Source organism: Carassius carassius, chromosome 12 (assembly GCF_963082965.1).
Source record: "Carassius carassius chromosome 12, fCarCar2.1, whole genome shotgun sequence".
NCBI lineage: Eukaryota > Metazoa > Chordata > Actinopteri > Cypriniformes > Cyprinidae > Carassius > Carassius carassius.
In genome coordinates this window covers 6,855,452-6,875,074 of record NC_081766.1, presented here as the reverse complement: position 1 = coordinate 6,875,074, position 19,623 = coordinate 6,855,452, and the positions used below count along the sequence as shown (strand labels likewise).

Genomic DNA, 19,623 nt, shown 5'->3' with positions numbered 1-19,623 from the left:
ATTAAAGGTACATATTATCACCTAAAATCTAGATATTAGTTCCCAAATAGTACATATTTGTTCCTTTTGAAAACGTACTGCCTGAGCAAAAGATTTTGTACCTTTTTTCGGAGTGTAACTATAAAGTTTTAACAATCACACTAAAGGCTTTTGTTTTTCAGTTTCTTTTGAGCTTGTTTTCCCTGCTACCACAGTATTATTTGTAGTTGTATTCAATACCGAAAATGGTTCAAACTGAACAATAGAACAAGACAATAGAAGGGGTTAAGTGTATTTTTGCAACAATTAGTTCTGCCACAGCATCTCTTCATGCTGCTGCTATTAGATCATATGCCTGAAGCTTCCCACAGGTGATTGGTGCCGCTCACTGACCAATCAGGCGGCGTCTGGCTGCCATCGCAAAGTTATTAACCCTGTGGCAGTCTCGGTCTGTCCCCAGGGTCTGCTTACAGCATAATCTGACGCAAGTAACTCCTTTCTTTACCCGCTCGATCTTTTAACTGGGTTGCGTTGTCTTCGTTTAACCGAGGAGATTCTCTAATCGCTGTGTCGAACGGAAGGCAAAAGACGAGAGAGAGAGAGAGAGAGAGAGAGAGAGAGAGAGAGAGTGAGAGAGAGAGAGTGTGAGTGAGTGAGTGAGTGAGGGCGCGCGCGCGGGAGAGACGGTATGTCTGACGACTGTGCCGTTTGTTTGCCAAACACCACCTTGATGCGTTACACAGTTACGCCGTCTAAACCACTGAAATGTGGCAAATTCAGGACAGACCCGCGGAGATCAATGGATCTAGAGCTGGTAAGTCCCGACTATCTGCCTGTTTCCCGTTTATAAAGGGGATTGATCGATTAATGTTATGATAACATAAAGGTTCGCTGAATGAGCGATTCCAACTGTGAACTTGGCAGGCGAGCGTCAGCATATTCCCAACATCATTATGCCAAATCAGTCCGGAAAATAAACTCAAAATATCTTTCTAAATAAGCTCCGCCTCGATAATGGCACACTTTGATAAAATGTCGGAATTGTGTGATCGCTCGCGAGCTGTTTGGGGTTAAACAAAGCCGAAGGTGCACTTTCGCGCAGGTTAAATATCTGCAGAAGGCTTTGACTGCGGATGACCGCATCATCTCCGCACATTAACTGCGAGTCTACGTGTCAGCCTCTTTAAGAGCTTGCCACGACTCTTTTATTGTCCTGTCAGAGATATATATATATATATATATATATATATATATATATATATATATATATATATATATATACGTTATATGTTTTTTTTTCCCGTAGTTAGCCAAAATAGGAGCAGCTTTATATGCTCTTCCGCTTCGAGAGCTTCATGAGAGTCCGTTGTTCTTTACTGAGAATCCGGATCGGAGTTACATAATTGTGAACGGTCAAACGGATTTGTGCAAAGCGAGCGAAAATGCGTTATTGTTCAGTGTTTTAACATGGTGGCGCTATTGCAGATTTGTCTTTTATGAATTCAACGTATGAAACAACAGGCAGCAATGATGTACCTTTTTGTTGGTACAAGAAAGCTGTGTGCATTTGCACCTATGTCATAATTTGGCTTTTGTCCTAGAGATATGGCAGCACCTTCACCCTTGAGGTCAAGAGAGTTGTCATGGTCAGTGCTCATGTTTATGTCCATGTGTGTGACAGGTATGGACGGTGACGGATGGATCGTTACCCCTCTGGAGGGTCAGACGGGCACAGGGGTGTGGGTCTTCTGGGAGCAGAGGTAAACCCACACTTGCACTAGATCATGTCTTGGGTGCTTTATCTTAGACAATGCATATAAGAAAATACGCCCTTAAACACAAGCGATTACATCATATTTTATTAATGCCTTTTTGTTTTGCACACTTAAATCTGCATTTTTTGTGTGCTTAATGTATTGTGGTTTTATGATGTAAGTGTATTGATGTATAAAAGAGAAAGTATAGATGACTGCTTTGGTAGACAGAAGGGGAATGGTGAATGTTTTTGAAGTGAAACGTGATCTTGTTGACATCTCATTACCGCCATGAGGCACTTGTCTCTTTGGTTCTAGTGTTTGAGATTGTGCTGTGACATCATTAGGATAAAGCTGGGGAGAAATCTCCTTTTAAAGGGAAATTTTGGCTTTGTCATCTTTGACCAAGCTTGATTCACGCTGCAATGCTTCCTTAATGTTCCTGTGATAACGACATGTGTAGATATCGTGCCTCACAGGCCCATAGTGCTACAAACATAAACATACATCTGCCTAACCTATTGATAGAAGTAATTTAACATTTATGCAGCTGTCAAATCATTGTAGGACCTTATTAAAGAATTATTGCTATTTAAAGGTCCCATGATGTGGATTATTTTCTTTTTTTGTAATGTTTTTTTTTTATGTTTCCTGAGATGTACTCCTATCGTTAGTAAGATTTTTACATTAACAATTTAGGATTAAAAGGCATGTTTATATCCTGATTTTATCCCTCTGGCTTGAATGCTCTGATTGAAGGGGCGTGTCTGCTGTGAGACACAAACGATTGTGATTGGCTGACATCTTTGCATTCGAAATGCATATTACACGTGGAACCCCTCTCAACTACTTTTACTACGTTTTTTTTTTCTGTTACAGCTGTCGAGATTAACGAATCGTGGAAGTGTTGATTATAGTATTATTTCGATCTTTTCCCATCATGAAAGGCTGCAGTGAAGAACATTGAGTAGACAAGAGTCTGTTTATCGCGTGAATGCAGTGATCTCGTCATAATTGCAACACATTTTCTCTCATAAAATGCTTTCACCACAACTAACAGCAAACACAACATCGACATGAATACAGTAAGAGCTTCGTTGTGCAGCATAACAGCGTCATTCATTATAACGGCAGTTTGGGCAAGTGTGCAGATATACTCTCGATGTGTGACAGCTCCGAACAAAATAAAGGGAGCGTTCTTTGATCCCTCTCTGTAGGTAAATCACAATTTAAATAACAGATTTGTTTCATGCTACGAAGAGAAACAATGTGAAGTTGATGGTTTAGTCACTTGCTTGATTCACTGATGCATAAACTGTATTAAAACGATTTAGAAAAAGTCTGTGTGAACTTGAATAATTAGCTACCCATCAGAAATCACTGATCACAGATCAGGCATTAATGGACACTGTTACTCACGGTTTGTGGCGGTGCTGTCGAATCCATATCCACATTGCAGCTGAATTAAATGTAAAAGATAAGCTGAATAAATTTTCTCAAAATTCTCGGGGAGGGCAAAGCAGAGAAAGGGGAGTTAACCTTTCCCCTTATGACGACATACAGGGAAGTTTCTAAAATGACCCAGGGCTTGGTTTACACCTATCGACATTTCTAGCCACTGGGGACCATAGACAGGCTAGGGAAACTCATATTAATGTTAAAAATCCTCATAAAGTGAAATTTTCATGCCATGGGACCTTTAAATAGGTTACTCTGAAGTGAAATGACGTTATGAATTAGATCAGTAACACAAATCAGACGTTCACCTAGAAAAGTAATCTCACTTCAGAAGGATGATTGAATAACTTCATAGTTTGGATATCAAATGTGATATTACTTAAAATCGTAAAAATTTATAACTTTTACAGCAAAATACCCTTGGATGCTGACACGGCATTAAAAAAATCTACTATAATTTTTACAATATGTTTTCATTTAAGAGGTTTTCACTGCGTTTTCCAAACAAAAAAAAAATCCATTTTTTTTTTTACTGGGTGATGGATATACATATTTTTAAAAGCAGTCCTTCAAACATTTTGAAACTTGAAGATTAGTTATAGTATTTAATTTCGATTTTACTGTTCAAATGTTACATTGATTTGAAACTCATCACATATCTTGGTATATAAGAAATTAATTTGACTGGAAAAGCAGCTCATCTGTCATTGGTTCATCTGCTTTTGCCTTGTGCTGTGAAGGATTTAGAAGAAAAGCACTTCGAAAGCCAAATAGTAACGTTGATAAGTTGAGAACGAGCTACTTTGTCGTCATTCTTCCCATATCGGTTATATTATACCTTGGTGAAAAGACTCACGTTTTTGAAGAGGCGCGCTCTGCTGAAGGGATGGGAGTGGTTTTCACGCGCGCATGCGTCTTAAGCCCTTGGGGGAATGGCTGATCTGGGATCGGGGGGTTGGGCCGCTGAACACGAGCGGACCGTTAAAGTGTGTTTTTAATGTCCGCCATGTTGGCCATGGCGCACTGAGCCTGGAATCAGGGACCGGAGCGCGCTGGAGACACACACCGAGAGAGAGCGACCCACACCCGGCCTTGCGCTTCCGCTCGCCCCGCCACCTCCACCGAGCGACCCGTGCACTGCTGGACACCGAACCGGCATCACCCATGAGAACTTTAATCGGACTAGTAGGGAACATTAGGGGATCGGATACATTTATGCTGCATCTCGAATTATAAAGAAAAATGAGTAAACTGTCGTTTCGGGCGCGAGCGCTGGACGCTTCCAAGCCTCTCCCCGTCTTCCGTTGCGAGGACCTGCCCGACCTGCACGAATATGCGTCTATTAACCGGGCAGTGCCACAGATGCCCACAGGGATGGAGAAAGAGGAGGAATCGGTACGTTTTATTGCTTAGAGTCATGTATTTTGAAGACAATTTCAGTTTTATTGTCAGAGGCGCGTTCCTTCCTTCTCTGCGCCAGTGTACACAAAATGGCCGCCATTTCTCCTGCAGAAAAGCGTCAAATATGTCGCTACCGTCCGAGACGGACGAGGTTTAGTATTTTGGGCCCAAACGTTAGAGGTTTTACTCTACTAATATAATCTCGGATGTAATTACTACGCAATATTTTTGTCTCTAGACGGTTTACGGAGTACAAAGGAGTCACGTGACCACGGGTAACGCCACCATTTTGTTGATTGTCTTGTGGCTCCCTGTGGGCGCAGTACCGCGCGCTGACCTGAGGGGGCCCTCTCTGCGCCCTCACATATACAGCGATCACCAATTAACACCCAGCAAAACAATCTGCAGTATTCTCTTATTTGAATGGTCCAAAATCTCGTTGTATTTTCTAAAGAGCCTTAAGGTTCACTGAGAATAGTTGTCATGTTAATTGAAGCATTAGTATATTTATTTTAAATCGGATGTGTATCTAATGAAGGTAATCAATGAAACATTTATGTGCATTGTGAAAGGCTTTAGCAAATGTATATCTGAATTGACAGAGGAAGCCTATCTGGCCCTACCAGTCTGTTTGGGTGTATGCAATGATAGGTTTGACCGGTGCAGGGGCTCACGAGGCCTTGTTTGTTTTCTCAACACTGACAACTGGAGCTCTTGACAGCTGCCTGCATTTCATCTGTACATCCACATCATGCAAGCAAACATTGTGCACATCTCTCATGAAATACAGTCTTCTGGGTTTTTTTTCTTCTTCAGCTACTAAGGTTGTTATATAGATAAGATCCATTCAAATTAAATTATAGATTTTTTTTCTCTGTATTTGTTTCTCCGTTGTGATTTGAATGCATACACACAAATCAGTGTTTTAAACTAAATTGTGCTTGTTTCACATATCTGTGATTGTAAAGCATTTCTAAAATGAGTCGGAGTGAATGCAGCTCTGATAATGTGTGCAGATGTGCAAGGGTAAATGCAGTAAACGCGTCTGTCTAGAAGCGATGGTGTGAAAATACGGGCTAGCCTCAGCTTTCTGGGACAGGTGTAGAGTAATACTCTCTCTGGTGTTTGTGTGTGAGACGCTGGCTCATAAAAGTGTTGTATGATATGCTAATAAAGGGGTCTCTGGGGGTCCGAGTGACCACGGCCTGTCAAATGATGCTCTGGTGGGGTTTTTTATACTTCAGGGACCAACATTAGTGTTGATCTATGTGGATTTTTAATGCTGGATGATATTCGGTCTGTGATGAGGCTTTCATTACAGTGCACATCATTATATATCTTTATAAAAATCAGTGTTTTATGTACATAGATTACAAGATTACCCCATGTTTACATGCAGTAAAATAGAGGTCAGTGTCTGCCGTCTGGGATTGTTTTAGGAGCACGTGTAATTGTTTGTGCCAGTGTTTTGGTTCGGTTTGCATCTGACCGATCCGGTTCTGCTGTGTCAGGGGTTTGCTTGTTGTCAGCTACGCTTCAGTCGCAGTAGTCATTTAGTACTGTCTGTATCGGTTTTGATGTTTTTAGAAGTGGTAGCTTATTTATTGTGCTGACAATGAACTGTGATGTTTGACAGTTTGCATATTAAAGCGTCTTCCCCCTTTTAGACTGCTAATTTCACATCCAGCCAAAGCCTACACAAACTTGCACTTGATTCATTGCAAATGAACTTTATCTTTATGTGTGTGTGTGTGTAGGAACACCATCTCCAGCGGGCCATCTCTGCTCAGCAGGTGTACGGGGAGAAGAGGGACAACATGGTGATTCCCGTCCCAGAGGCTGAGAGCAACATCGCTTACTATGAGTCCCTCTATCCGGGGGACTTCAGGATGCCCAAACAGCTCATTCACATACAGCGTGAGTCATTCTGCCTTCATCCAGACCATACATCTCATTCAGATTGAGGACTTGAGGTGTCCTTCATGCCTTTTACAATTGACATTACTGAGCTGTGACTGGTATACAGATACATTTGAATGGCTGTTGATGGAGAAAGATGCTATTTACAAGTCTAACATCCATAACCATGTTGATGGTTCAGACAAACAAATAGCCCCAAACTCATGTAATTGGTGTCAGTGTTGCAATGTCCGCTCAAACTAATTTGGTGTCGCAATAGTCACAGAAATCGCGTGTTGCACCTATAATGACTACATGGGTTGTAACCTGCTGTGAAACTTGGTTTATCGTGGTTTTGGTTCACAGTAAAACAGTTCTAACGGTTTTTCTGTTTTCTTTGTGCTCTCCACGCTGGTCCTTTGACGTACAGCATTCAGTCTTGACACAGAACAGCCAGATTATGACCTGGACTCTGAGGACGAGACATTTGTAAATAAACTGAAGAAGAAGATGGATGTGGGAGCCCTGCAGTTTGAAGAGATGATCGACCGGCTGGAGAAAGGCAGCGGACAGCAGGTACAAGAGACTGGCAGAATTGGGAATAGTCAGAAGATTTGGATTTTAATCGTGGTTGAGCTTGTTTTTTTTTTATGGTTGTTTTGGTGCTGATCTGTACTGTTAAGGTGGATTTTAGAGATGCACCGATTGCAATTTTCTTGGCCAATTCCGAATATTTTTATTTTATTTTTTTGCCAGTGTGACCTCCCGATACTGATTTTTGCTGATTTCGATTTCCGTTCTAAGAACTGTAATTGGCATGCATATACAAACAAAATTCTACTTTTTTTTTTTTTTTTTTTTTTATGCAAAAAATTATTTTAAATGATCTTTGACATCAAATTTCAATTAATTTAGTTAGAATAAGACGCTATGCAGTTGCTACGATTCAGCTTAAATCAGCAAACTTTCTTTGCACTGCAGGGGAAACATCAGCTGCAGCTGAAGGGCTGTTAGATGCCTTTACAAAGACGGTTTAATGAAGCTGAGAGGTGCCATAAATGAATTTGCACCGCAAAATTGTAGATTAATAAGTAGTTTTAAGTACTTTTTTTTACATAAAAATAAGAAATATAGGGGAAAATGCAATGATACTTTTAAATATGAAACCAAACCACCAGTGGCACATGGCTGTTTTAATGAGTGAGTCATTTATTCAGCCGATTCATTGAAATCTTTAAGAATGGGTCTCTGAATCATTGACTCACTCGATTCGGTCTAAAACTTGGATTCATTTAGTAACAAAATACAGCTGTGTAGCTCGGATACAACAGTTCTGCTCTGGCTTTAATTTGAATGGTGGTTCTTCAGTGAAATTGAGCAAAAGCAGTCAATATTGTGTCTAAAAATGTAAGCCACTTAATTCTAACTTGTTTATTGAGCTACTATTGTATAAAATCAGCATCACATTGCAGTCATGCTGATATTGGGGAAAACATCTTGGTCATGTTGCTTACCAATATAATATAATACAAATATATTTTTTTCTAACACAGACAGTATACATGTGCTGTTGCGCTCATTTGTTTTGATTTCTGCACAAGACACACACACACACACAGGCTGCGCAAGCCTTATCTGGCATGACATAAATCCATCATCAGTCTCCGTTTACACTGAATGCAGTAAAATCACTCTTCTGCAAAAAAATTTGGTGGCCAAGTTTCAGTGCTTCCCTAGTTATTTTTGCCAACTGATTTTAAATTTTGTTTAATCCGGCTTCTTTTCCTATCAGGCAAGTAAAATGATCTCTCTTGGCCCAGACAAGCATTAATCGAGCCCAGTGGTTCCCCCATGGTTTACTTTGGCCATACACATATTACAAATTGCGAACTCTGTGAGTATAGCTGTGACGTCACAACGGGTCCAGTCGATCGGTGCATCTCTAGTGGATTTTATTTGATGATTGCTCTGTAAAAACAATAATCGAGTATAAATAGCAGGTAGCTTTATATATATTCAAAACATTTTTACATTTGTTCATTTGACAGATGCTTTTATCCAAAGCAACTTGCATTGCATTGAAGGTATATACATTTTATCAGTCTATGCATTCCCTTGAAATTGAACCCATGACCTTGGCTTTGCTAGTGCTATGCTTTGCAGTTTAGACTTGAAGACTGCTTTGACTTGATAACATTCTCAGATAAGGGTGTAGCAGTAACATGTTTTGCTTGGTACTAAGCATATTAAATAAGCATATGTTTAAATGAATGAAGAGTTTCCTAGCCTGCATTAGTGTGTTTATGTTCTGTTCTGCAGCTGGTTTATGGGTAAATTTATAGGTCTTGTAGCGTCTAAGATTATTCATAGACTGATGTATGGACCAGGACAACTGATGAGCAGTTATTAGTCCGTTCTGATCTGTTGTCAGCCTCATGAATGTGTAACACACTGTTTATTCAAATAGTACGAGAGGGGGTGACCTGTGACTCTTGTTGTTTGAACTGAATCATGACTCTGTCCAAAAAGGACAGAACTTACACTATCAGACCATTGCATTCTGCCTTGAACTACAGCTCAAAAGGTTGGGTTCAGTTATATTGGTTTTAAAGTCCTTTACCAAGGCTGCATTTATTTGATCAAAAATACAGTAGTAATATAAAATTATTTTAATGAATTGTAGTATTTTAACTATTATAATGGAATTGATGTTATGGCTTTGCTTATTCTTCAGTGTAATTACACTACTCTTCAGTTTCATATGATCCTTCGGGTCCTTCAGTTTTTCTAAAAAAAAAATTTATCAGTGCTGAAAACAATGCAGCTTAATATTTTTATGGAAACTGTAATGCATGCGTTTTTACATTTTTCATTGGTGTTTTTTCAATGAAAGCTATATTCAGAATAACACCGTCTTTACTGTCATTTTTGATCAATTTATTTTGCCCTTGCTGAATGATAGTATTCAACAAAATCTTACTGGCTCCAAACTATTGAACAATAGTTCTGAACTCTGCTTATTTGTCACCAGTAACTATCAAGCTGACTAACATAATTGATTTGACACGCTTTGACATGACTTGAATGTTATATTAGCATCTACGCCAACAACGTTTATTGTATGCAGTGCACACTTTCGATATCGAATGGTTTGTGAATGGCTGTCAGTGGTTTTCTCATAGTTGTGTTGTGAACTTCACCGTTATAACAATTTTTAATAATCACAAAAAGTGTTAAAAATGGCTGTTTATCATGGTTGAGGAGAGGCTAGTAAAACTGCCAGCAGGACAGGTGAAAATGTGACCAGGTCTGTTAGGCTGTGATCTTGATTTCGTTTTCTCTCTTTCTCGTAGCCGGTGTCTCTGCAGGAGGCCAAACTCTTGTTGAAGGAGGATGATGAGCTGATAAAGGAGGTGTTTGAGTACTGGAGCAGGAAGAGGAAAGCATGTCAGAGTGGCTCTCTCATTCCTGTGGTCAAACAGGAGAAGCGTGACGGCTCCAGTACCAGTGACCCTTACGTGGCCTTCAGGCGCAGGACGGAGAAGATGCAGACACGAAAGGTAAGAGGGCACCACTCAGCTACGAATTGGCTCTGCTTATCTAATAACAAGAGAAATAATTAGCCCGTTATCTTTATGCACAGAATCGTAAGAATGATGAAGCTTCTTATGAGAAGATGCTGAAGCTGCGCAGAGACCTGAGCCGAGCCGTCACCATCCTAGAGATGATCAAGAGACGAGAGAAGAGCAAACGAGAGCTGCTGCACCTCACACTGGAGATCGTAGAGAAGAGGTACGGGTGAACATCACGCATTTTGTCATAGGAGTTCCCATTATTATATACAACCTGGGATATATATACATATATATATGTGTGTGTGTGTGTGTGTGTGTGTGTCATATAATTAGCTTTTACTTTCTCAGATGTCCAGACCTGGTAAAGTCATGGATATTTCGGAAAAAAAAAAAAAATTCCCATTTTCAGCAATTCAATTGTAGCAGTGCCTAAAAATGCAAACCTGGGAAAATGAGTGGAAGTTCATTGTTGTGGGAACCTTGCTATTGTAGGTTGTTTGGCACAAGAGTGTGTATCGTTTAAGCTCATTGGTGTGTGTGTGTGTGTGTGTGTAGGAACAGCATGGCTGATTTCGGAGGAGAGGTGATGGCTGAGGTTCTGGCTCAGAGAGCTCTGGAGAAACCAGTCATCCCTCTGATCCCAATCACCAACAGCAACCAGTACAGACACACAGAGCATGACCGAGACTACAAGATCAAGGTACACACACTCCTATCATCGTTTGTCTGGCCAAAACATACTTACAAGTACACAGGTGCTGTGTTTTATATTAGAATATTGTTTAATTTAATTAGGATTTTTGTGCATTCCTGATTTTGTTCACATGTGCAACAAAAATGAATAAGCCTCATGTTGGTTTGTTTCTTATGTTCGGCTGTAGATGGATAAACCAGAGGTTGTGCGGCAGAAACGGAAGTATGAGAAGAAGGCCAAGCCATCGCCGTTGGGAAGCTCCTCCCATTCAGGCCCGGCAGTCTTTAACACTAAAGACCTCAATCAGTATGACTTTCCCAGCTCAGACGATGAGCCCTACTCACAGGTACACACATGTCTAGTGACAGACATTCATGGGAATCATATTCTGCTTTCTCTCTTAACCACTTTCTGTTGTTTCCTCAGATGCTCTCTGGCTCTTCAGAGGTTGAGGAGGAGAACGATCCAGATGGTGTGTTTGGGTTCAGGAGGAGAACAGGCTGTCAATATCATGCTGTACGTTGTGAAGCATCCTGATATGCATGAGTTAGAGTGAGTCAAGGCTGGATGTTATTAATAATGATTCTGTATGGTTTTGTCAAAGGCGCGTTCGGGACCCGTGGGCGGTTGGCCCTGGTCGGACCCTGTCGAGGGTGGGGTAGCAGATGTGCGATATCGCTATTCTCTCACCACGCTCACAGTGCCACGGCGGTGCCTGGGGTTAGCACGACGACGAATGGGCAGAGGGGGCAGGTGAGTCAGGAACTGCAGTTAATTTGGGATTTTTCTGCAAATGTTTTTTGATATGTGAGTAATTGTGGTTTTATTCAGTAAATTTGAATTTGTTTCGTTTGCGGACTTTGCACAGCAAGTAATGTGATTTCAGTATATTTGCAATTAACCGTGCAAATTGAAATTTGTAACTTAACAAATTTTATTTTCTGTGGGGGAAAAAGTCCTCAAATTAAGATATTAAATTGCTTTTGACCACATTTGAATATGTTCATATAATGTTATTCTAATTAGACTGTTAATTACATTAAAATACAAGTAAATTCGGTTTGTTTTCATGAAATATGCAATTTGATTAGTTTTTTTTTTAGCAAATGTACTATTATGCATTTAGCAGACGCTTTTATCCAAAGTGACCTGCAGTGCATTCAGGCTATACAAATTTTTATTTTATTTTTACCTGTATGTAAGCATTTATGGAATATTTAACCCATGTTAATATCTCACTTCTTTAACATAATTTTCTGAATTCTCTCACATTTGTTTGTAGGGTTTTATTGGACCGAGCCTACTCTGAATGCGATACTGTGTATCATGGACTGGACCCAGATTCCCCCACATTCCCATCGTTGTCTCCCACCCAGCAGCCCAGCACGGATACCTCACACACCAGCACAGATACCTCTGCCCCCTCCTCCACCTCACCAGACCTCACACAAATCCTGCTCAATATCAAAGCCTGTCGCTGGAGGCATTTCAAGCCTCGGACGGCACCGCCAGACGACCCCGACAATCCTGAGCACTGGTCTGCCCGGAGACCCCGCCGCGGCTTCCTCATCCGCCCCATCAGCACGCTCCAGACTCAGAGAGGCCCCGGCTCCTCCACCAAACCACGTGTCCCTCCTCCCACACCGGGTGAGTCCACTGATGCCAAATACTTATTGAGTCTAGCTCACTCTAAATTTATATTTTGTCTAGTTTTAACAAGTTGCTTTCAAAGGTGTTTGTAAATACATCTGAGTCGGAAACCATTTACAAGACTCTTTTCTATTCCAGAGTACCCCCTATGAAAATGTACACATTTTTTGTTTGTGTAGTGTGGTGTTTGCAAATCTTGACATGAGCAGTTAACATGAACCCTTTTTGTGATGTCCTATGCATGTGCTCCTGCAGCTGTCACCACGGAGCAGTACCAGCAACACCAGGAGCAGCTGGCACTGATGCAGAAACAGCAGCTTGAACAGGTTCAGCTCCAGCAGCAGGCCGGCAGCGCAGCCATCACTAACAACCCCCAGGTGAGCCTTCTGGGTCCATTAAACCTGGAAACTTTACTAGTGCCTCGCTTCGTCATGTTGCTGTATGTCGTGAGTAAGAATTTATGTTGATGTGCTTTCTAATTTCAATTGAAAGATTTGTTCTCATTGTTAGTAATACATGGGATAATGTTTTAAGACTTATTTTGGTTATTAATCATGAGCAGACGGTCTATCTTCATTGTCTGAGGACACATTATTTTGGATTACTAATGCAATGGCAAAGACACTTAAGTCCTGTTCCCAAAATACTTTTACAGTTTATGGACCCTTTGCATAGCTAGATTTACAATGTTAATAACTGTGAAAAATTTTCAGTCAAGTTCTTGTATTTTAATGTTCAAAATATTTCATGCACATTTGTGTCACTATGCAGTTTTTTTTAAGGGTACATAACATACAGTTTCACCTAATCTCATGTTAATCTTGAGTACCTATAGAGTAGTACTGCTTCCTTCATATAACCAAAAAAGATTAAAAAAGCAGTAACAAGGTCAAGGTGTGGTGGCACACCAATGACAAAACCCATAATGTAGCACAACCTCTATTGATCAAATAAAATATCCTTGAATAAGCTGTTTTCAAGGAGAATTTAGTCAGTACAACTGAACCGATCTCCTTTTACGGAGCTGCTGTTACAGTTGGATTATTTCCTGATGTGTTTTTTTTTTTTTTTTCTCGATCTCAAGAGTTTGGTGTCAAAGACGATAGATGCTGCCAGTGCTCAGTTTGCTGCCTCTGCACTAATGACTCCTGACCAGCTGATGGCACTCAAGAGCAAAGAGGAGGGAGTTGGCGTCAATGGAGTCGTCTCAGCCTCAGGTTGGTCTTTTTAAACTATATGCTTTCACTATTAATTAAGGCTGTCACTTTTAGTTCGAAAATAGATTGCACAATCGATCGGACCAACCAAAAAAAAGTTTCAAAAAAGAAAATAGGGAATCGATTTTAACTAAATATGTACACTATTAATTTTAAAATAGACTTGTTTTCCTGTCCAATCAATTTGTGATGGCCCTAGCCTTTAATTATGCTTGCCTAGTGCCGTCTAGTCTAAGTGTCGGTTACGTTCAATAAAAAACACACATGGCCTGTTCTCAAGTCCATTTAAAGTTTCATTTTTTTGAACAGTTGTTTGAAATGGATTGAATCATTATTTAAAATAATCTTGGATATTTTTGAATTGCCTAAATCATAAATGCAGCCGGGTTGAAGCCTGCAGTGATCTTTTTCTTTTGTTATGGCAGCCGTCCCCTCTGCATATATATTTTTTCGAGAATGTTGCACTCCTGTTGCTGTTTGGTATCCTGCACGAAACTTCATGCCAATAAATAAGAAATATTGCTGACTTGTGCGTTACCAGCACTCTCTTTACGTTCGTCTGTTATTTGACGTTGAAAAAGGAAACGTCTTTTTTTTTTTTTTGACATGGAAAATCGATTTTACAATTGATTTAATGAACACTTATGTCTTAAAAATCGAAAAAGATTTTTTCACAAAAGTGACAGCCCTACTATTAATATATGTATGTATCGCCATACAGTGAATTCTGTTCTGATGAGCTTTCATCGTTTGACTCCTCAGGTGTCTATAAGAGCTTACATCACACGAGCTCTGCAGTGTCCTCCATCCTTCCTTCTGCCGGCCCTACCTCCACCTCATCCCCCTCCCCAGCTGCCACCACCACTAACAATGGAACCTCCTCGGCCAATCATCACGTCGGCATGTCTGGCCCCGCCCCTGGTCAAGCGCTGATGGGCGGGGCCGTGAGAGTGCGTGTCCCCTCACCAGCAGGGACCCTGAGTGTGCGCCAGCTGCAGCGTCAGCTCACTGTTCCCGCCTCTGCCCTGAAACTCGCTGCCAACGCCAACAGACCCATCCCAAAAGTCACCCCAGGGTCAACTACCCTCGACATGGGGCCCAGGTGAGTACCAGTGTGCCATCAAATGAATATTCCTGGTTAAACAGAAATGAAAAGTACCACGTGTCATTTACAAGAGAGGATTTTATTAAAGAGGTTCAAAGTTAACCCCAAACTGAAAATGTACTCATTTGCTCACTGTCCACTTGTTACAGTTTATTTCTTCTGCTGAACAAACACGAAATTAATTTTGAAGAAAGTTGTTAATTAAATAGTTGATGGTAACCATTGACTTGCATAATATTTTTTCCATACTTTGGAAGTCAGTGGCTTCCGAGAGCAGTCTGATAACTTAAAACACAAACATAAACACAAATCTGTATTGGTATAGCATGACCTTAATCCTGATTGCAAAACTGAATGTATTGCATTGGAAGAATAAAAATGATTACAAAAACTGTTTCATGTTCACTCTGTAAGCTCTAGTACTACTGTTTGTTTCTTCAGTAGCTGTTTTTATTCTTCAGTGGTGATTTGTCAGACCGGAGTAAGCGTTTGAATTCGACGTCTCCTAATAAGCTGCTTTAATTGAATTTGTCTTTCAGGGAAAATCACGATCAAGAGAAGCCTCCATTGAACAGTTTGACCGACAACACCATCGCCATGGAGGTCACGTAGCCCCGCCCCCTAAAGCGTTCTCAATCGGGGCGTCTCCTTTAGGTGCTATGCATCGTAGCGACGCTGTTTCCGTGGCAGCCGTTGGGACTTAATTGCAATGCTAATCTTTTTTGTTTTCGTCTTTTTCCAAAATTTTGTTACTGTTCAGATCTCAACATCTGTAAATTATGAAAAATGGAAAAGATTCTATGTACATACATATTTGTAATACACCCCCCTTGTATATAACATTACTTGAATACAGAAATTGTTAATTTGTGATGTTTTGCACTTGGGGAAAAAAAATTCGAAAAAAAACCTGCGATTTTCGTAGTGTGCGTGTGTGTTGGAGATTGTGAATGTTCAAGTGTTTGTGAGACTGTATCTGAATGTATGTCACATGCATGGTGGAAAACCTGCTGTTTTATCTATTTATTGTGAGGTGTTTACAGGTTTCTTTGTTTTCCCCCCTTTAAATTCTAAAAAATCTTTATATATATATATATATATATATATATATATATATATATATATATATATATATATATATATATATACTGTAACCTCCTGGGTTTCTGTGCAGTGTGTGTAAGCGTGTGTGTGTGTGTGTGGCTAATGCAGTTGTATGTGAACATCTCTAGTTGGAAAAAAGCAGCAGGGGTTCATCTGTCTATGTCTCTCTCTCGTGGCTGCTCCCACTCAAGCACTATTTTATTTTTATTTTTTTGTTTAAATCAATGCTGCTTTTGTATGATTTCTGAGTCTTTTTTCTGGAATCAGAGAACCTTTTTCACTTGGAGTTTGTGAAACTTAAGTGGGATTATTTTTTATTACCTCTGTTTTTGATGACTGATTGTACGTCCCCTGAGTTATGGAGCGAGTCTGTTATTTGTGCGTAACATTAGTTCATAAGGGAGAGGACTACAGTGACATCTCAGTATGTTTCTTTATCATCATCATCATCATTCCACTTTATATGAAAACAAGGAAAACGAACAAAAAAGGGACATTGTGTTTCCTGTATGACTTCATGGTGGCACCCGTGCTGTGGGGCCAGCATGAGCTCTCTTCTGTGAAGAGGATGGTACCTCGCAAGGCTACTCGTAGTTGTTGTTTGTATGTACCACAATCTGAATGCCCGTTCCAATGGCATCATCTATCTTTGAGGTGTTTTTTTTAGTCCCACCTGGAAGAATGAATTATTAAAAGAAAAAATCGTATATGACAAATGTTTAATAAACCCAGGGCATTAAGTGTTTGACCAGCACAACTCTTTCTGTGTTGTTTGTCTGGGATTTGTGGAGGGGGATGCATTTTCATCTGCCTGAAGACATTGGCACATTAGAACAAGTATTTGTAGTGATGAGATGATTTTAGTCATTTCGTAGCAGTGAATGAAGGGGTATCATATCGATCACAAGTGCAGTATGGAGTACCTCAAGGCTCAGTACCAGGGCTGCTACTCTTCACGCTTTATATGTTACCCTTGGGAGATATGTCAATGTCACCTTTATTTATATAGCGCTTTAAACAAAATACATTGCGTCAAAGCAACTGAACAACATTCATTAGGAAAACAGTGTCAATAATGCAAAAATGATAGTTAAAGGCAGTTCATCATTGGATTCAGTTATGTCATTCAGATATCATCAGGAAACATGGTGTTCGCTTTCACTGTTATGCTGATGATACTCCGCTCTATATTTCTTCACGGCCCGATGAAACACACCAATTTGAAAAACTAATGGAATGCATAGTCAATATACTAAACTGGATGAGGAAGAGGATTTAATTATAGGACCTAAAAACTCTGCATGTATTAGAACACTGTCTAAGACTTGATGGCTGCTCTGTCAGTTCTTCGTCATCAGTTAGGAACCTAGGTGTGCTATTTGATAGCAATCTTTCCTTAGAAAGCCACGTTTCTAGCATTTGTAAAACTGCATTTTTCCATCTCAAAAATATATCTAAATTACGGCCATTACTTTCAATGTCAAATGCAGAAATATTAATCCATGCATTTATGACCTCAAGGTTAGATTATTGTAATGCTTTATTGGGTGGTTGTTCTGCATGCTTAGTAAACAAACTACAGCTAGTCCAAAATGCAGCAGCAAGAGTTCTTACTAGAACCAGGAATTATGACCGTATTAGCCCGGTCTGGTTAACATGTGAGATATTCTTAAGAAGATGTTGCCAAGTTATTCTCCCATTATTACACTTCTTTTTTTCATTATGGTTAGTCCCAAGAACACTTTAATATGCAAACCAGATGCAATGTATAGAATACCAATTTAATGACTTTTTACACATATTCCATAGAGTACAGTAGTATATCAAATCATTATGTTATATCTTACATAGTTGAGAATCATCTTTGTACATAGTTTGGCTAAAAAGAGCCTGAAACCTAAAAAAACAAAAAAAAAACAATTGGTAAATGAAAAATTAAAACATTGTTTTTGCCTATACATATCTTTTCACATCTATTTATTTTTTAATGCTGGCATCCTCTACAAAGGACATAGAATAACAAATGAATAAAATATATTTTTTTCTCCATTTTGTTTCTTATGCTCCAACCAATGTAATGACATAAGAAAAAAAAATTTCACAAAACTTTTTTTATGGTTCTCAGGATGATAATATAAAAAAAAATATCCAAAAATAAAACTCACTAATGAACATTTATGGACCCGGACTTTCCAAACTTCTAAAATCACAATAAAAAAAAATCACAATAACTACATAACTATTTAACTAAAACTTTTTATTTATCTAATTTAATGTAATTATGATGTCATGCTCCAAAATCAACAGAGCCCAAAAAAAATTACCACCCTTTTAACTTAGTGACAATAACAATGCAACGGTAAACAAATATAACAAGTTTTTATATTTTAGTAATATACATTTTTAATGAATAAAAATGGAAGATAAAAAAAAAATCATTGTCATCTGTATCTTAGCCCCCCCCCCCCCAAAAAAACACAAGAATGACGCATCATGTTTCAGAATATTGTTTTAATCACACATACTTGCATGCAGTTCATCCAGAAAGAAAGTGTCATCAGTAATTTCATCCCCTCTCACTCTTTTCCTTCAACCAGAATCTTCCAAAAACACCTTGTACTGTCGGAATGATCCAGCACCTTTGTCCACTGGTGAAATTCTCTGTCAACAAGTCATGGAGTTACTATTACACAGTAATAAAAATTTAGCTATTTTTTATTTTAAGTTTCATTAAACGTGTGGCATTCCCCCTGAACGTAAATTAATTATCCTTCATGCACTGAAAAGGGAAGAATTTAGTGCTAATAACACAACTGCGCTCTTAAATGGTCCTTGTGACGTCACTTAACGGTACAAAACACCCAGAAAGCGATACAGTTGAAAGTAAAACTGAAGGTTGTCATGTCCTGTAATTCACAATTCATAAGCATTCCTTTAACAATATCAGGAGTGTAAAGTCTAAACAACAATATTTACGGCTATCTTGAATAATAATCTTCCAAATTAGCACGTCCTCCCCACACACACACACACAAAATCTCACTTAAATTCAAATTAAGCAACAAATGTCTGCAATGTCCTCAAAGGAGATGTAAGTTATTAAGGTATGAAACATAAGCCCGTGCACACCAATAATCTGCTAAACTGATTGGCTGATCAGTAACAGTGGCAGAGCAAGCAAGCAGTGATGTCACATGTGGACTTCTACAGATACCAGAGTCCAAATACAAATTGATGCATTGGTGAGAATACAGGCAGAAAAAGTATGAATACACACAAGCATCCTAAATAAAGACATTAATGACTCTTAAAATAAGAATTTAGATATGCACAATGTGAACTGTGTGAAAAGCAGGACAGGACAACCTTCAACTGTTTAGCTAAAACAACAACAAAAACGAAACATTAGCCTTTGCAATCAGAAGTTCACATTGAGATGCTTCTACAATCCTCTCCACCTTCCCCTTTAGAACCATTAGTTACTACAGAAAGTAAAACCCATTGGGTTTCAGAACTGAATCTGTTTAGAGCACTTTCAAACAGCAATATCTGAGTTTGTAGTGATACAGGCGATCCGCTGCAGATTCAGGGGTTTTTCTGTTCAAGCTTGCTGCAGTCTAGACGCTGACCCGTATGAAGTCTAGCCAGGAGCGAGGTCTTTTGCACAGTTATCAGGCAGTAGTTTAATCAGAGGTTACAGGTGTGCAGAGAGCAGCTGAAGGCTGATTAGAGCTGATTGCACTGGCTTCTGTGTCAACTCTTCACTTTGCTTGCATTTATTTCTCGA

General features: G+C 39.5%; 1 protein-coding gene across 3 annotated transcripts; it reads left to right on the top strand.

Moving 5' to 3' along the window:
• Positions 1–449: 449 nt before the first annotated feature.
• LOC132154581 (enhancer of polycomb homolog 1-like) lies at positions 450–15,824 on the top strand. Of its 3 annotated transcripts, XM_059563196.1 has the most exons (15): positions 450–793; positions 1,661–1,739; positions 6,350–6,509; positions 6,922–7,067; positions 9,845–10,051; positions 10,135–10,283; positions 10,622–10,766; positions 10,948–11,106; positions 11,187–11,276; positions 11,365–11,513; positions 12,043–12,407; positions 12,666–12,787; positions 13,495–13,627; positions 14,390–14,729; positions 15,272–15,824. In XM_059563196.1, exons 2-15 carry the CDS (start codon positions 1,677–1,679, stop codon positions 15,342–15,344), a joined length of 2,301 nt encoding a protein of 766 aa, XP_059419179.1. In that variant the 5' UTR covers positions 450–793; positions 1,661–1,676; the 3' UTR covers positions 15,345–15,824. The 3 variants fall into 3 exon arrangements, with proteins under 3 accessions (XP_059419179.1, XP_059419178.1, XP_059419180.1); XM_059563195.1 differs by lacking the exons at positions 450–793; positions 1,661–1,739 and adding an exon at positions 4,139–4,586; XM_059563197.1 differs by lacking the exons at positions 450–793; positions 1,661–1,739; positions 6,350–6,509; positions 6,922–7,067 and adding an exon at positions 8,525–8,575.
• The last annotated feature ends 3,799 nt before the right edge of the window (positions 15,825–19,623 follow it).

Coding starts and splice junctions, on each gene's coding strand:
- LOC132154581 (XM_059563195.1), top strand. CDS start 4,434: ATGAGTAAACTGTCGTTTCGGGCGCGAGCGCTGGACGCTTCCAAGCCT. Junction 11,107..11,186: donor ACGATGAGCCCTACTCACAG/GTACACACATGT, acceptor TTGTTTCCTCAG/ATGCTCTCTGGCTCTTCAGA. Junction 13,628..14,389: donor TGGAGTCGTCTCAGCCTCAG/GTTGGTCTTTTT, acceptor TTGACTCCTCAG/GTGTCTATAAGAGCTTACAT.